The sequence below is a fragment of the Branchiostoma floridae genome, chromosome 15, assembly GCF_000003815.2.
Source record: "Branchiostoma floridae strain S238N-H82 chromosome 15, Bfl_VNyyK, whole genome shotgun sequence".
Classification (NCBI taxonomy): Eukaryota; Metazoa; Chordata; class Leptocardii; order Amphioxiformes; family Branchiostomatidae; genus Branchiostoma; species Branchiostoma floridae.
This window is the reverse complement of record NC_049993.1, coordinates 7,045,433-7,064,214: the sequence shown is the minus strand read 5'-3', so window position 1 is coordinate 7,064,214 and position 18,782 is coordinate 7,045,433. Positions and strand designations below refer to the sequence as shown.

The 18,782-nt window shown below is 43.5% G+C and overlaps 1 protein-coding gene across 2 annotated transcripts; it reads right to left on the bottom strand.

Moving 5' to 3' along the window:
• Positions 1–1,232: 1,232 nt before the first annotated feature.
• LOC118432022 (nectin-1-like) lies at positions 1,233–15,697 on the bottom strand. Of its 2 annotated transcripts, none has more exons than XM_035843503.1 (7): positions 14,414–15,697; positions 13,780–13,878; positions 10,129–10,467; positions 6,540–6,836; positions 5,021–5,338; positions 3,406–3,699; positions 1,233–2,223 (listed from the first exon to the last, which is right to left on the bottom strand). In XM_035843503.1, the coding sequence occupies exons 2-7, from the start codon at positions 13,832–13,834 to the stop codon at positions 1,742–1,744; spliced, it is 1,785 nt and encodes a 594-aa protein (XP_035699396.1). In that variant the 5' UTR covers positions 13,835–13,878; positions 14,414–15,697; the 3' UTR covers positions 1,233–1,741. The 2 variants fall into 2 exon arrangements, with proteins under 2 accessions (XP_035699396.1, XP_035699397.1); XM_035843504.1 differs by having other exon boundaries at positions 13,780–13,873.
• Between the last annotated feature and the right edge of the window lie 3,085 nt (positions 15,698–18,782).

Sequence of the window (18,782 nt, the reverse complement as noted above, 5' to 3'; positions counted from 1 at the left end):
ATTATATAGGATGTGAACTGGAATATTTTTCTTTCAATCGCAAGCTACGTCGGGTCATAGGTCACGACCTTGTAAGTACCTGATACTTAGCCTGCAAAAACGTACTAGTATTTGCAGAGAGGACTGGGGTGCTAAAATAAGGCTGGATACCTGACCACCTGATACTTTGTGAGTTTCCAAAGCTCCGTCATAGTTGAGGCTGAAAATGATTTTTCCCGTCCGTAGATCTGCGCAAAACATCATCTTATGAAGGGTTGTTTATCTGAATATCAGATATCTGAGTAAAGATACAGCACATCCCACACCATAACTTTAAAAGTTCTTATAAACTTTATAATAAAAGATATGAATACTACCACGTAAGCACACATTCAAAGTGGCAATTCTGTTCTTGTTTACACAGGAGGGCCTGCCATTGCGTTGAAAACACCCACCATATCTCTTTCCTCAACTAGAGTGATTTATGTTCGCCGATAAGAGGACGACCTTTGTCACTGCATGAAATGACTTATGAAATGGCTTTTGCGTCCTAGTAATGAAAAATGAATGCATTCGGGTCTCTCAAGCGTTCGAAGCGGAGGAAGATGACATGAAGAACTGCTAGATTAAATGTACGACTTCGGGCCATAACGAGTAGCTTTGAGGTGGGTAGAGTAGAAAGTAAGTTTTCATGTTCACAGTGCATTAACCATGACATATGCCCTTGCGTGTACTTAGAATGGTTAAAGTGTGCCTTTCCATGTACCTGGGTGATCTCTGGGTCCGTTAGGGGCCAATTGTCCACGAAAGAACTAGCGCTCCCTTGGTTTCGCTAATGGCAGGTGTACGGTTTCCGGAGAACCTTATATATCGACATCTTGACAGATACATGAGATACGATGGGCATATTTCTTTCATGCTGCTGTGACACAGCGGCACTCAGGGGGCCTCTAATGGTCTCGTCAGTGTTACATCATCCCAACGTGATAGACTCTGGGATGACAGCTGCGATTTTTCATCATTCCGTCCGTGTATGGAGTGCCAAGAACCTACATGTATAGTATATATAACGTGCACTGAACACTGTCTGGGCTAAAGAAGATAACTTTCTCCAGACGTCGTCTGGTCATTTCTGGACGCCATATCGGCGCCAGAACTGCAGATCTGTGAATGTCAAGATAAAGTTCAACAGACGCAACTGCTACTTTCTGAAATACCAACAGACTCTGAGATAAAACAACTACAAGTTCTATGCCCTTTTGCGTCTGACACACTTTAATAGTCTCTGGTAAAGTTGCTTTCACTCGGTAGCCAAGTTCTTAAGATATTTCAAGAGTAACTATTGCCGACAAGGGTTTAGCTACTGAGTATTTTGTTTTAGATATGACCAGATCCATACGACGTTCTTTTATTTCTACCACTCAGTGGCAATGTCACAGCAATTTGAATTACGCAGTAGAAAATACGACCAAGCTTATCAACACATAGTTTCTAGGCCATCATAGATACATCTGTGAACAACAAGAAAGTGCATCATGCAGCTGCTGCGTGATTTGTTTCACAGAGATTTTTTTGCCCTACATATGTTTCAAGTGCAGCAACATTTTAGATGCATTGAAGGACTTGATCACATTACACAGAAGACCTCCAGATGTGGTCCAACAATATACACATTACAAAATAGAAAGCCATTCCCTTCCACGTACGTCATGGCAATTTTTCTCTTCTGCAGCATATTTACAATCATTGCAATTGCAGACTGTTAGTCTAGCACTTGATTTCGCTCTCTCAGTTTTGCTGCTTCCCGTTTGTCCTCGTCGCAGCAGCCCGTTCCTCTGCACTCCAGGCAGTTGCACGCTTTTTCTTCCGACATTTCAGACGACTGTCTTTGTAGCGGTATGACGAAATATTCTTTCTCGGTGTCCGGACTCGAGTGGTGCGGTTCGAAGTTGTCTTTGCTGCAGCCGCGGAGTGGAGCGTTTTCCTGGCCGTCAGGTCTGTCCTGTGCTCGGCCGTGGTCCGCCGGTTCTGGCTCGCCGTTGTGACACGCTGTACCGTTGCAGTAGCTACGGTTGGTGATGTCCAGACACGCCCCGGGAAACGCGCCCATCTTGCCGTCGCTGGTGCCGTAAAACCAACCCGAGGAACTGGCCTTCAGGACCTGCACGGTGTCGTTGACCTTGAGGGACAGAAAACCGGGCTGGCCTGACTCGTAAGGAATGACCACCTTCCCCACGTACCTTCCTGTAGCAGGGGCACAACAGTCGTCAGTACTAGTATGCTCAAAGACCTGCCCTACAAAGTCTCCCCTCCTCTCCCTCTTGCTCCGTGTTTCAAGGTGTCGCACACTCACGCCCTTGCCATCTCTGTCTCTCTCTCTCTCACTAACACACACACGCGCGCACACACACACACACACACACACGCGCGCGCGCGCGCACGCACGCACGCACACACGCAAACACAAACATGTAGTCAGACCACCAGTGGCTATCATCACATAGCCATTTCTCACCTTTATAGCTACCGCGCATACCTAGCAGAGCATTTAACTGCAACTTTGCCCGTTTAGCTGTGTCCCTTTTCATATCTGTTCATACACGTAAAATGTACGCTATATATTCTTAAGGGACACATTATTGCCACCTGTAATTTTGCGGAATATTTGCTACGATAGGTAAACTTGGAAAACAATTTCACGCTTGGATACCAGCCTCTCAAAGGTTAGGGCGACCTTTGCGTGTATCGTGCAGTATAACCTTACTTTACAATATTTGGCTATAATATGAAGTATGAAAGTACATAAGCAAATGATGCTTTTGATGGATTGGAGAGAAAATGCCCAGCGTTTTTACGTGTATTTTCAGTACAACGTAGTGACTGTTCTGTAAGAAAGTTTATACATAGAGAGATTCAGCAAGCGATTAAGCGATAGATCTCTCGTTTCCAACCGAAGTCCATATGTATACACACACACACACACACACACACACACACATATATATATATATATATATACATATATATATATATATATATATATATATATATATATATATATATATATATATATATATAAACTTTCATTACGATTTTAGCTCCCTTTTTACAACCTAATTTGAGAAACTATTTACTTTTAGTCTTTATCATGTCATTGTTCTGGCGACCGAGAACCAACGAATTGTAAAACTGTCAGGATAAACCTCTTACATTTTGAACATGAAAGCAGCTCATCTATTATCATGTTTATTTCAAACCCAAGCGTGCTGCATCACACAGTTCTGTCACGTTCCAATGCAGGGCATGATGTTCATCTTTAAATATCGTTCGTGTTGACCAGGGCATAACAGGATGTCAAGAAGCCGCAGCGAAACACCAATCATCATCAGTACTATTGCTTCGGGCAAACCAGAACGTGTTACTTACTCAAGTTGGCTGCTTTATGCGACCTGCACATGGTTGCAGGGATGGATTTGATGCTCGGTGTGTGCCATACATCCGGTCTCTTACAGTCTTCGGGATTTGTTTCTGTCGGCATCTTCGGAGCTTCTGCAACTGCCTGAGGATCATCGCTGTCACACTCTGCTCGAGACCTTTGCCTTCCCCGATAAAGAACCAAGGCAGTCAGCAGTATCACCAGCAGCAGGCAGGCGGAGGAGGCGGCAATGCCGGAAAACACGATGACTCGCAGGAGCTGGTTTTCCCAGACAAGCACGGAGCCTGAAAACAAACGTATATTTGAAGAGATACGAGAGTAGTCTTGTGATCATTGGGCGTCAGGCAGTAAAGTCAAGTAATTTCTAAGTTTACAGAATTGTTGTATTTAGGTTTGCTCTTTATAAACATAGTCTCATCACATTTGTATACCTAGATGTCTAAACTTCATAAACGTAGTCTCATTACAGTTTTCCACATTTGAGTATTTTACCAAATGCAGAGCTTGTAATGGTAAAAAGTCACTTTGCTATTGAAATAAGCGTAAAGGCACATTGCATCCCAAATGACTTGGCGACTTTGATTTCATATGCAGCAAGTGTAATTCCATGAAAATATCACTTTTCCGCAAAACAGATCAATTAAAGTAATAAGCTAGTACTCAGTAAGCTGTGATCAGATTGTAGAAATCGGTGAAGGCTTAAATTTAGCCTTTAAGACGTATACATTGCCTTCTTAGTTTCGCAAGATGTTTATAGATTCTGGTCGCAACTTCATGTAACATGTTGGCAACTTCATTCTGCAAGTGATAACATCTCTATAGCTGCAGCTTCTGGTATCGCAAACCGCCAGCCTGTATGACGTAGATAGTGTGCACAGCGAAAATGGTAAGACAAAGAAACTGATGATGACAGGAAAGATATGTTTAAATAATGTCAGTTCTGTGTGCGGCGGCTGACTGGTAAAATACTGGCATCTTAAGCGCTGATGATGAAGATTTAGATAAAGCCTGCGATACGTACATGTAGCCGTCTCCTGTGTATGAGCAAGAGCTGCGGTAACTACTTTGAGAGATGATGACACAAACTTTTTTTTCGAAATACGTTTTGCAAGCGGGCACCACGAGCGCTTCTTTAACATTGACGTCAAGGGATCGGTATAGCGGCTACTAGTGGCAAGTCGACAAGTTTAAGATGAAATGCATGAGAAGTCATAAAACTTCTAACGTCCGCTCCGGTGCGCTTGATAAGATCTTGACTACGAGTGGGGAATAACGACATGCAGCTAACTTCCGTGAGAGCGAGAGAGGGAGCTAGATGTAATGCGCGGCTATTTTTATGCCCCCTCACGGATGTTTTATGGTACTTCTATTGAGATGATTGATATGTTGCCTGCATTTTCTTCTCTAGTGACGACGGCGGAGCTTATCCGCGGAAGGGAGTATTTGGCAGTAGGATTTATAACATCAATATCCCCTATGTTCTTGTACCGTCAGCATATAACATGCTGGAATTGCTTCTGGCAGGTCAATAACAATGATTTAAAACGGTACGTTATGCCTATATCCAGGCTCAGTTGGCTATGCGTCTTCCTGTCGAGTCAATACCTTGCCTGTTTTTCCCGGGCGTTGGTTTCCTCATCTGTTGCCGTGGTACGAACGAGACGTAGACAGCGGTAGAGTGGGGCCCGCCTATCCCGTTGCCGGCTACGCATGAATACTCCCCGCTCTGGTTCCGATGGAACTTGGGGATGGTCAGGACGAGCTGCTCGACTTTCTCGACTCCCTCTCGAGACCGGATGGCTTGCGGGAACCCCGACCGATACCAGGCCAAGCTCGGGGCGGGCTTCCCCTCCGCTAAGCACCGAAGAGCGACTGTGTTCCTATCGGTGCTGACGTTGGTTACATTTATGACTTTTCCAGGGTCTGAAAGAACATTAAGAGGATAGTGTTTCAAAAAAACATGATAGGATTAGTCATCTAAACACAGTGACTACATAACACCTATTTCCCACAAAAAGCATATTTCTTGACAAAGAAATAAAGTCATCAACATCTTTATACATCACTATCCAAATTAGAATGTTTGCAGTTGTAATGACACAATGTTGCAACCTACCAAAAAGGTAAAACTGGTAAGCCGAATAATTTTCTCAATAACATGGAGATAGCCGTGCCTATTTACGACATATGAGGTTTTCTGAAAACTGAAGTCTACAGTCGCTTTCTACAACACTAACGTTAGATTACACCGTCTGCATCTCTATGCATATCTATCAGTTAATAAAACAGTATCCATGAGCAGAAACAGACGTCATCTATTTGCATTTGATACTGTCTTACCAACTAATATATTTGTTTGGTGTTGATACATCTGTAGTAATGACAAAATGAAAAAGTGTAGATGCTTCATACTGAGGTGCTTAAGTGGAGCCGAGTTAATGAAGCGCTTGGGGACTGAGACGGCGGTGTGTAGAAGACCACCCGCCGGAGTTTTTAATAACATGAGGATTACAACAGACTCGATCTCCTTCCTCCACTGCCTGCGAATATAGAGTTCGTGAACTTGCCATTGTTCGTTCAGTCAGCCACCACTTTGTGTGAGGAACGTTCTAATGAGACCCCCATCGACCCTGTTTGACGCCTGGGGAATTGAGCGATCACAACCGCGTGACCTCTTGCCACAAATGACATACGCGCGACGATTGGCTTTTCCTTTTACAGACAAACCAGGGTGAGCAACCAATTCATCAATGACTGTCGATTAGACTTTTGGCCCGTTGTCAATTGATCGATAAATAGAACCGTGTGTTGAGGTGCTTCCAAGAGCGCTAATATCCCATTCCTTTGGGAAGGATATCCTAATTCCCTGGCATTAGGATCCTGAAAGTAGCAATGTGTTACCAATGAGCTAAGCACTCTAATCTTACATAATCTGTGCCAATCTTGTAAGGCAACGCAATATCGATATCCATTTTCTCTTGTCACCCAACTTATATTTTTGTATTAGGGTAAAATAGTATCTATCGATTCATTTATCACGTTAATAACAGGGTAGAATTTGACTTGAATTTACTTTATTCGTTAGGCATCATCAACTACAGGGGCAACTGAAGTTAGGACTCACAATTTATTTCCAGCTGTACGAAATCTGACTCTCTTCCGTGACGGTGCAGGGCCTGACAAGTGTAGTTTCCGCCCTGGTTCCTCTTCACGGCGTAGAGAACGAGACGGGACACGTAACCTTTGCCCCGAATCACGTTCCCAGTAACCACGTGACTGCCCCTCACTTTGTGGCCATCTTGTTTCCAAGATGGCGGATGGATGAGTGTGCTGCTGTCGTTCACTGAGCAGTTTAGCACAATGTTGGAGCCCTCGACTGCCACCACTGTCTTCTTGGAGTCGATCTTCACACCAGGTCTTGCTGTGGGAATGAAGAAAACTTGAACAATTTACTTTCAGAAACACTGCAAAACAGCAAGATGATAGCCAATTTATTTGCAAGTTCTTCAGTGCATGTACCAGTATTTAGACAAGTACACGTGTACCTAACAAGGTTAGGTGGAACAAAAAAACAAGTCTTATAATAACTACTGAAGAATATAATCTAAACTTTTGGGGTCGACTTGTTTTAAGCAGAGGAAGACGGAGTATTTTTTATGTATGATGAGTGCTTTTTAAGTTAGCAAAGTCGTAGTGTTCTTTCCGTGACAATTGATGAAAAAATGAAATAGACTCTGCATCAGATGTATTCTATGTATAACTTATTTGTGAGTTCCTGATTGAACAAACACAACTAATAGCTATCTTATTCTAGCATGACAACCGCAGTCTCTAGATTTGCTATATTTCACCTTCTGGCATATGTTGTGAACGCCAAAGTGCGATGGCGACAAGATTTCGTGAATAATGGTATACTGAGTGGAACATCAAAGCCTCTGAGTGCCCGGTTTCTGGCAATGACTGGGAAACGCCATTGCCTCGTAAAAGCATCATTCCTTTTCCTCAGTCAGTCCCTATAGCTAATACAAGGCTATTCAACATGTGAGATTCCCATGCTGACATCACTTAGTAATACATGTTTTACATTTACAGGTTCTCACTTTGAACCTGTGGGAGACCTATCTGTGCAGCAGCATATGCATCTTGCCAAAACAAAATACCGTTTTAGCAAACTGCGAGGAAGAGATATAGAGCTGGCTCTGACGTGCCAAAGCACAAAATAGAGACGGGTTTGCATCAGTGTCCCACGGGTAATAACCTGTTAACGGCGTCGTTTGGCCTCCTCCCGTGTTCAGTTTACACGGCAATATTAGGCTTTAAATCAGACCAGGCTGCTGTATAGTCTAGTTTAACGCTTTTGGTGTCAGGGACAGACAGAACAGGACACCTACATGTAATCACCATGGAACACCTGTAGGGATAGGTTTGCAAAGCTAATCCAGGCAGTTACAGATTGTGGACGTTGTGCCCAACCGAAACATGGCTATAGGCAGTAACAGATAGGAATAGGTAAAGGAAGTACACCCAAACGTAAGATGACGTTTGGTACAAGCATTGGGAACTGTAGATTCCAAGATGTCTGCTCTGTGTTTGGATCGCATTGTCTGTTTTTTCATGATCTATTGTGAACAATACACAAATAGGATAGTTGATTGATATTTCGATCTGAATGCCTACGGACAATGCTATCGCGTTAGATGCACATTTTATACCATAGAAAATGAGTTTGCTATTAGTAAAGAAGCTGATGTAGATCTTAGCTTTTACAAGTACACGGGGATCTCCTGAAAACAATATGTTTTAGACTAGGCTGTATAATCTAGAGTCATGACAGCCAGTCTGACTTCCAACTAAACGATAGGATCAACAAAGTTTCTACCATTCATCAATCAATCCTCTTGCTGTCACTGCGAAACTCCACCTGTTCCTATGTCAAATATCCCGCTGGTATTGGGCATATTACAATCGTGTATACATCCCTATTGATTTCCCCGGAGAATTATCATAGAAATGCAGGTCCATTTGATCGCTACGTCACTACTGCGTTCCACTGTTGGGCACAAACGCCCTGCTCAAACACTGTTAACTTGTCACTTCGGCCACCTTTCCACTACACGGCGATCGCTGAGCTACCATATTTTCGCCAATCTATTTTGTAATTGAAACATGAAGCAAAAGTATGATTAGACTACTGCACATCGGTTTGGACCTCTACTCACAAAAGATCAGCAGCGAGCTAAAAATAATGCAGTAAGCAGGAAGACTTGTATTGACCTCCGCACCCCGACCAAGCATATACACAATGTCTTATCATGCCTGACTGTTCCAATTTAAGTAACAGCTAATGAAACACATGCGAAGCTAGACAAATAGAACATGAGGTATATGAACTGGCACATGCGGTTTTAATGATGTGTTAGGATATGGCACATGCGGTTTAACGGTTGTTATTGTAATGGTGAGATGTTGCATGTCATGTTGCATATGATGTTATGCTGTAAATATTTTCTGTGTTGTTGCCCCTGGAAGAGTACCTATCACAATTTACATGACAGCTAAATGGGTCTAACTTAATAAACCAATTACAACACGTACAGAAGACGTTTAAGTACAGTGTTCGTTATTGCTCGATATTCGTTGAACAACCTGTCAAATCTGGGTCATTCAGCAGTAATAACCTCTGGTGGAAGGGGCGTGTCTTCAAGAAAAGGTGGTACAGTCAAACCTGTCTATAGCGGCCACTCAAGGGACTGGTCAAAATTGGCCACTATAGAGAGGTGGCCACTATAGAGAATATGCTAATTAATTGACCACAAGCAATAAGTTACACATGGTTTTAGTACCCACTCATCTTTATTCACATAATACAGTGCAGTACATGTACTGCAATGATTTTGTACACTATATGTATTAAGAAAACAAAGGCTATAAAAAGTTTTAAATGTTTTACAGTTGATATTGCCTGAAGAGACCAATATCGTCATATTTCTTTGATCTTTCGTCTTGTATTCTTTGATACTTCGCCGTCCGTGTGTTCCCGCTCGCGTTAATTTACACGTCAGATTCAACCATTATGCTAATGTGGTACTCACAAGAAAAGTCTCGTCATTTTAGACTTATCTCTTAATAAATGTATGAATAAAATCCACCATAGTCTGAAGTTCATATCATTTTGTCTTTGTAACAATTCATTTAGAAATTTTTGTGATGTAAATTAACCTAAGCGATAGTGTATAAGAACGTAACTTTAACACAATTTACCTCCGTAATATTGGTGTCGTCTATTGACCTTATATGACCTCGTTTGTCAGCGGGTATGGGTAGCGCCAGTTTACGAAGTTTTGTTTTGAAAATAAATCAAAGAGGTTTTAGATCCGGCGTAGGGTGACGACACGGCCGCTGTATATGGCCGAACGCGTGCCGAAACATAGATCAGCGGTCCGCGTGGCCGTAATCGGCAGTATTTTTGTACCTGCGGGACCGGAAATCGTGTGGCCGTGGCCGCGTTGGGCAGGTGGCCGCTAAGCCTATTTCTTAATCATTACGAATCCAAGGGACCGACAAAAAGTGGCCACTATGGGCAGGTGGCCGTTATGCAAAGGTGGCCGCTAATACAGGTTTGACTGTGCTCCTGTTATCCACGTCGCTAGTGATCACCTCTGTTAAGCACATGAGCACATACATCCTACCCCATTACTGGAGTGATCACTTACCTAGCACCCTCAAGATGACGTAGTACTCCTCTTGTCCAATCACATCCAGCAGGCTGGTCAGGACGTACAGACCCTCGTCTTCCTGCCTGACGTCGGTGACCTTGAGTGACCCCCTGGTCCCCAGGTCCGCCCGTCCCTTGAGCGGCCCCAGCGACATGGTGGTGTTGGTGACGGGAGAGAACATGAAGACAGCCTGCCGGACTCCGTGCACGCCGCCGATCATCTTGTTCCAGGTCTCGGCGAAGACGGTGTAGTTCTGGCCGTGACTGGCGGGGAGGATGACGGTCTCGCCCACGAAGCCGGTCACGGTGGTGTAGGACCCTGGTGACACTGTCACTCCTGTTAGAAAATCGTCAAGACATTATTCGTGACGATAAAAGGAACAGTGGGAGAAGAATCACACTCACTCACACACACGTACACATACACATACATACCTACATGCAATCACACTCACACACACACACACACACACATCGGCATACACACACACATACACACACACACACACACACACACACCTGCCAAAATGAAAGGCGTTGTTGGTAGTTGTCAAATCAAGAAGTGCAGTGAAGGTCGACCTTTAAACCATGTGAGATTTGAAACTCATTTCAGTTCAATTCTAGTTGGGGTCGAACAAGAAAGGTTCTGCTATCACCACCTAGCCTCGTCCCACCTTTCTGTGATTTTCTGTGTTTGAGTTACAAAATTACTAGGAAACTTTTGACATTTTATGGAGGTTTACATTTTCAGATTGCCTGGCTACAAAAAATCCCAACTCTAAGCAATTTGTGACGCCTGCATCGTGTTTTAATTTCTGTAATTGCTGCGGTAAAAATGAGAAACATACACCTTTACTCAGACTGCGTGTATGCATGTAGATGACAGCACAGTGAGGTTGTCAACACCACTGTTAATCTTACCATGATATTCGTTGATTAAAATTCTGCGGTCTATGCACTCGTACGGGACTGTTAATTAAGGACTGGCTCAGGCTGCGAAAGGTTACAACTTTATGGAGGATTAATATCTGTATGGAAGTGAGTAAGACGAGTTTGCAATATATTACTTTTCTCTTAATCGGTTAACCATGAAGAGTTTCTGACTAGTCGTAGAGAATCTTAATGAATAGCTCTTGTCGTGGATTTAATTCAAATTTACTATTCTCTTAAGTTTGTAGCTTATCTTCACAAATGGGAAAGAATGTGGGAGTTACTACGAGTGAGCCAGTCTCCCACTGTAATTTCGCGTGCTTACACCACGGTGTGGCCCAAGGGCTTTTGAAAGAGAGATCGGCACAAAGTATTTTTAACTAATCGTCATAACTGTAGTACAACTAATGGTATGCAAACTGGACAATTTTTTAAGTCTGTCATGTAAAAGATTATTCCTTAAACTCGATATCTCTCTATTTTGAGCTAGCCGTACAGGCATTTCGAAGAAGGCCAGGCAATTTTCCCTGCGGCGCGCCGTCCGGGTCTTTCCGCACGACAGAACAAGATCATAAGTAATACTTCCATGTCGCCAATATGCGGGCTGTTACGACCTCGGACGGTCACGAGCAATTCTAATTTTCCCGTCCTCTAGCCTGCCTGCGAGCCTTGCCCCGAGACAAGATGCCAATTACGGCAATAATGACTTCCATCCATCTTTGACTGGCTCAGCCGCCCGACAGGAGGAATAACCTGACACAGGCAGTGGCAGCATAGAGCTTGCTCACTGCTGCCTATGGTCTATACAGGGACAGCTCTATCCCTCCCCCCTGTGGACGCCCACACACACTATCGTGTGCTTCACATTGCTGGATCTCAGTCTTTGCACAGTAGGCGAAGTAGACCGTAGACGTAATTAGTTACGATTGCTGCAAACGCCACCAAACGCAGCCAAGTAGTAAATGAAAGAGCAGAGAGAAGTTATTATCAAACTCAGCGCGCGATAGTTAACGCCCGTCACTGATTCTAAAAGCACTCCAACAGGAAGTCCGCATGCAACGATGTTAACGGCTTATCTTGAAATGTCGGAAATTAAAGGTAAATTGCGGATTTAGCCCTTTTAGTGTAGCAGCTTTGCGTCTTCCTTTCCGCAAGCTTCAGTGAATGTTTCACCGATGTATGTTTCGCTGAGCAAGCCGCCCTGTGATTTTTCGTCCGGATCCCACTCGACCGGAATGAATTGTTACCCCCAATTCCCGTGTAGCGACTAGAACTACGGAAAGGGTTTGGGTGACGAATTGGTTTCAGCGATCGATAGAGGGTCGTTCGCTAAAAACCTGCAGCCTCGATCAATCGTTACCCTCAACGGCGGCACGCAACTCCCAAAACTTGGACGGGAAGACTTATACACAACATAACCTGGGCGGCTCGATCGTCAGGGGTCAATGGTGACTTGGGGCACCCTGTAGGCCTTTTCTCTTCATCAAACAATGCCCATCGCTGCCACAAAGATGACAGAGTTACCAGAAACGTTAAGATATCATCAACAACAAGTATTTAACTTTCATCGACATGGTAAATAACAACTCGTTTTGTTTCCAACGTTATGCGTAACTATGGTTAAGGGTATATAGCTTTGATTGTCAGTAAGTCTGACAGACCGGAATAAGGGTTATCTTTACGTACGTTAAGACACATTTCCTGCAGCAAAAGTTAACATTTAACGAGAGAGTGCGTGGCTATATATTGGTCATTTTCGCGCATTTCTAGATCTATATTCTCATTATGCATTTCTTTGTGTTAACCGAAGTGGGCGGGGCCATGGGATCTGTCTGTTCTGATCCATAACACACATCTTTAAGTACAGTTGATTGCTTCAAACATTGTGTTTGACTGTTATAAAGATAAAATCACGACTTTAAGTATCAAACATCCATCATCAAATAGTATGAGGTACATGCAGTACAGATTTCATTTAACCTAAACAAATGCGTCACATTTTGGCCCTATTATTCTCCTCTTTCCTGGCAACCGAACAGGACCAAATCAGCCTTAACGCATGAAGACATTATGGACAATCGAAACCCACGCTAATCTGTGGGGAAATCGGGCCGGTATAATCCTGAATTGATGGAGAACAGTGACCCCGTACATGGCTTATGTGGGGCGTTTTTCACACTTCGTAACGGCAGCGGGGAACGCCAGTCGTTATTTATTGGCACCCGAACGTTTCCGATTGATCGATTTCTCTACCGGGGATGAATATTTGCCATCCATGGCACGTAAATGGATCAAGTGTGCATATACCTTCTTAAGGGGGACTTTTCTGTTGTAAAGTATCCTAGAAATACGCAGTCCATCATTTGAAACTTGTGTAACATCTCCAATATACAAAAAGATGACATTTTCCAATGGCTACAGAAATATTTACAATTATTCAACTTTAAGGCTGAGTTAAGAAACATAGTTCTTATACACTAAGCGGTAGGTCACGAAGAGGTACACAGCATGCCATCTTCTTTCAGAAGAATGAGTTTCCCACGATTAAATGTGTTTTCCTCACAACCATAACAATGCATCTACCGTACACTGTGGTTCCCCGATGGATGCTTTTGAACGTTGCCAAGAAACAACGTCAATGAAGCGGTTAGTTTAGCACGGCCGTGCCTAGTGTACATGTTGCCGTTCTGAGTTTTGAAAAATGACGCAACAATCTTACCTGTAGTGTGGTGGAAAGCTGCGAGGATCAGCGCGGCACACAAGGCCGCCATCATGACTTCCCTGGTCGGTCGAACGGTTGTCTGTCTAGCTGCCTGCACTTAAAACAAATAGGAAAACGTAGGCACACACGTGCACGTCTGACAAATGGATACTATCCGCCTGTCACGGCCCACTGCACTGCCCTGTACGGCCTGATATGAGCGGTGGGGCTGTGGAATGTTCCCAACCTCTCTGACATCAGAAATATCTCATGCTTATGTATGCCTTTTACTGCCAACTATATACCACCATAAACGAAAGTAGGGATATTCCGTGCAATACGTGCGACGCCTATTGACGTACTCTCAGTAAATACATCCACAGAAACCGATTTGATGACGTGTGATGTTTCCCGATCCTTACAATAATTTTGCCGTGAATAATTTATAAAGATTATCAAGGTCAATGTATGGGGATGCCTCAGAATTCCCTGTCGCCTGTCAAGACAAGTGGCGACGACTTGAAGATGGTTGATACATGAGAACATGTCTTTCGTTTACTCGTGTTGATGAGGGACACATGTTTGAATCCTAGAAGGGTAACTAGACCACGAGCACACCGACAGGATTGTTAGTAGCAGTCGGGTCACGCACCAGTCTATCCGCCCAATAAGACTGGAATGGACCGGGGTTGAGCAGCAGTACCCTCGTCCAATCAAACACCCATCTGATAGAAGTTGTAGTTCCCTACAGATTTGCTCTCTTTACACCAGGGAGCGTTGGGGTTAAAGAAAAACGCGTTAATCCTTCACATCGAAATCAAGTCAAATACGACGGGATAAACCTAACGAGAATGCACCGATGATGGCCGGGGGAATGTTATGGGAAATCTCATAACAAAGGTGCACTCTACAAAGCTAACTTGTCGTCAGATATCATTTATATCATCCGGTCCGATTCACGCGCGAAGCTGTCAACATGCGAGATCCAACAACAGCTCGATCGATAACACAAAATGTACCGCCATTAATATGATAACAACTTTTTTTGTGCCACGAAAGAATAGCTATACATCAGCCCCCTCTAGGGAGGTTATATAAATAGCTAATGTCTAGACCCTGATCTGTAGAATTACCTGGTCTGTGGCGATGCGATTAAAGAATACCCACCGAGGATGGACTAGGTGTAAAGCCGCTCCTGACATGCCTAACCTCAGGATACCTGGGCAAACCGACGGGAGACGGTCGGGCTCCTGACAGGTGAAAACACATGACAGACTACACCAGGATGTGCAATAGCCTGGGAAATACACCCAATCGTCCATCTTGCCTGTCATGCATGAAATAAGGCTTAGATGTATACTTACAATGGAGAGGCTTACGCAGTCTTTTACGCAGTCTTCAGGAGCGTATTTCAGCTGTTTTGCGTTGAAGGACGTCCTAGATGACTGACCGGCAATGGTGGACATGACAAGCCCGTCAGGGTAGATACCGGGTCTGTCACACTATCCACCTCCCTCACCTTCAAACGTCCGGGCCAGTCGGCGCACTCCTTTCATTTTGACTCTGTAATATTGAGCCCGTAGGTTAATTTCCCGGCGAATACAGAATATAGCAATCTTTCATTACCTCCAACCTGCGGGATGTCAATATGCGTATCCGTTTGCCGTCAGGGTACCGATGTTGGAGACAGCTGCGCTGTGAGTGGCTGTGTCTGTGGGCCTTTCTTTCCTTTCTTATGCGTCTTCCGTAACGAGTTTTGTCTCATAAAATATCGCATTCTTGAAAATATGAGGCCCAGCAGAGGGCACGTGTATAAGTTATGGCTTTAGTCGGAATGAAATGGGAATTGACAGCTAACGTGCTTTGCCACTTAGGGATCTCAAGCCTCTCCGTTATCAAGTTAGAAAATGACAGCCCTCGGAGCTTGCTGATGCGAAAATCGTTACTTCGGTATGTTCAAGTCCATTAATAGCTTATCATCCGGCGGTGTTACGTCTTTCCCATGTATTCATACATATCTCACCAGTCAAGCAGCTACTGGAGATCCACTTGTCACAGCCTGTGCAGTTGATTGCGTAAGATACGGCATGCAATGCGGTGATTGGACGGAAGTCACGTGTACAACATTCCAGGACCGGTTGTTTGTTGTAGTTTTTGTACCAAAACAAACATGGCGGCGGCCCAAACAGTGGTCCGGAGGTCGTGCTACCTGGGTCTGCTCTGTTTGATTACTATTGTTTTTCCCCGATCGATGCCAGTGCGTGCTTTAATCAGATGACAGATGGAAGTTTGGGCGGATTCCAGTTCTTCCCGGGCGTATCCTATTACTTCAATCGATGCCAGTCGAAAATAAGAATCAAACAATTTCATCAGTCCCATTGACTTTTGTACCCAGCACACGTCCGTGGATGGGATTGTTTAAATACAAATCAAACTGTGACATAAACCCACGTATCATATAATTGTTGGTGCGCTGCTACTGTGGTAAAAATAGTTTTTATAATAAGCAATCAACAACCATGCTTGATTATCAATCCTGGATGCTGACGACAATGGCATAAAGTCTCAAGTCTCAAGGCAAATATTCAGGGGTTCTTTTCTTAGCGATTTGGTCGGTCGAATTGGTTAGAGTATCCTATGATTTACGTGTGGTATCCACCGGTTTTATCATCCTTCGCGTTGCCTGTGCACTGCGAAATCACGGTGCGATGAAAGCACCAAACAAGTTATAACAATGAAAATAATAGTTCTATTCAAATGTAGCAAGTAATCACTCAGCAAAAATCGTTTTGCTTGAATTTAGCTTTACCAGATTGTTCCAATTCATAAAACATCAACGCCAGCGTTATGGTGTAGGCCGTAATCAAATCCGTTTGCAGGCTCAAATGGTTGAACAACCTCAGCGGCAATCATCAGCAATACGAATCCACGCGTATTGGTTAAGTGGTTAGTTTTACGTTGGCGCCTAATAGGATATAGAGTCGTAAACATTGTCGTTACATTTCAAAACGACGTTACCGTGATTGGGACTAACTATGGTGTACAGAGTAAGGAGGACTCGCAACTAGTTCCCATACAATGTGTGTGTGGAACTATCATCGGTACAGGATATAGGAGTTTTTTTACACAACCAGTTAATCTACCAACCTGATGAAATTATTTTAGGGTTGTCTTCTGTACAGCACGGAAAATGACGGATGACAGAAGGAGAGAGACCTTATCATGAAAACATGCCCATATTTGGCTCTTGTCGACAAACATCTTCAAAATCTCGCGAGATTTCAGTAGCAAAGGTGTCCATTTTACTCATATTTCAAACAAGCTTCGTCAGCATATAGGAGTCACAGGAACGTTTGACTCCGGTGAATAGATCAACGAGACAATTCACAAACTCCGAACCTTACCTTCATAAAGCTATGAAGCTACAGAGCTTGGCGACTTCTGCTACGTCGTCAGACTTGAATGATGAAGATGGTGGTAACACGGAAGATTTATAAGTCTAAGATATTTCAAAACAGTACGTCTACTCGTTCCTTGGAGGGACATTCTAGATATCTAAAATATATATATGGCATCGGATTCAAACTTTATTTATCGGCACTTTGCCATGACTGTTCCACAGGCACTGAATCAAACTAGATTTACAATCGTTGAGATTAAATCTGTAATAACCATGTCTTGGTTATAACCATGTCACGCTAGCGATGTGAAGTGATGATTCTGGTAATTAAAAGCTTGTCAGTAAAGTTTACCTCTCTGAGCCAAGACACATTAATAACTGTCAAATACCGCTGAGCTACATGTACTGAAAGTTGACGACCATATAAAAAGGCAATGATTAGTTCTGGTAAAATTGAACTAGCACATAAAAATAGCAATATTCCATTGATTGTAAAAAGATAATGAAATTTTCTCCAACCTCTTCCCCATAAGTACTTGAACTTCAATATATTTTCCATAATGTTTTTCTGTCGTTACATCAATATTTTCTGGACTTTGTTCCTCCCTGCATGCCCGTAACGTCTACAAGCCCGTTAAGGTTTGCTTTTTTTTAAACCATCTATATTGTTCAAAAGAGACAAGTGGAAAACTTTATCATGTAACCGTAAAATGTACACGCACACAAATCGAAAGTAGCACCAAACTGGCCCTTCATTTCATCACATTGAGCCTCCGATTTGTCAGAGTTAGAATCGACAGGACTTTATCGTCAGAGTCGCTGCCGATATCGACAACAATTCGTCTCTGACAGACCGCGCATGACAAACGGGTTCCTTTATTCACTGTTCTCGCCCGAATCTCCTGTCGAAACCCCGGTCCCCTGTGTTAGTCTCTACCAGACTGACTACGCTGGATATTATAGGCTGTTATAGGGAGAAAAGTTGCCATGATCGAGAGTTTCGCTACCAGAGGAGTTGGTCAGTCGGAGGGGAAACATGAATCTAAAGGTGCACTCTCTCTGCAATTGCGTCAAGCTTGCGTCAATTCGGAGTTCGTTCACTGCGGCACTGTTTTGTTATTTTCTCCGGTTTTGTGTAATTTAGATGTAGCGTAAAACATAAAAGTATGACTTGGAAGACGACAAAATACACAAAAAGTAAGAAAATTCGTTCTCTATCTCTGAAATTCGTTGAGTATCTTTCGAACCCTGCAGTGACGCAAGCTTGACGCAAGTGTAATGAGAGTGCATCTAAAGCGTGGACTGACTTAATTGACAATTTTTTTTGCCAAATTCTACCATCCCCATACCCCTTAGGAACACCTGGCGTATGATGGAGGCTATCCCTGGTCCCTTGTGCAGCAGTTCTCCCATATAGTCCCAGCAGTTCTCTCATATAGTCACCACCTCGCTTTATGAAGACAGAAGTGGCCAGGATCGATCGCGCCGGTGTTATCTACCCATAAACCCGCAGCAGGAAATTGTCATTTCACCAGTGTCTGTCGAGCGAATGATGGCCATAAAACGAGGATTTAAGTGGACGAATTGCATTAACTTTTCCGGTATGGATATTTGAGGATCT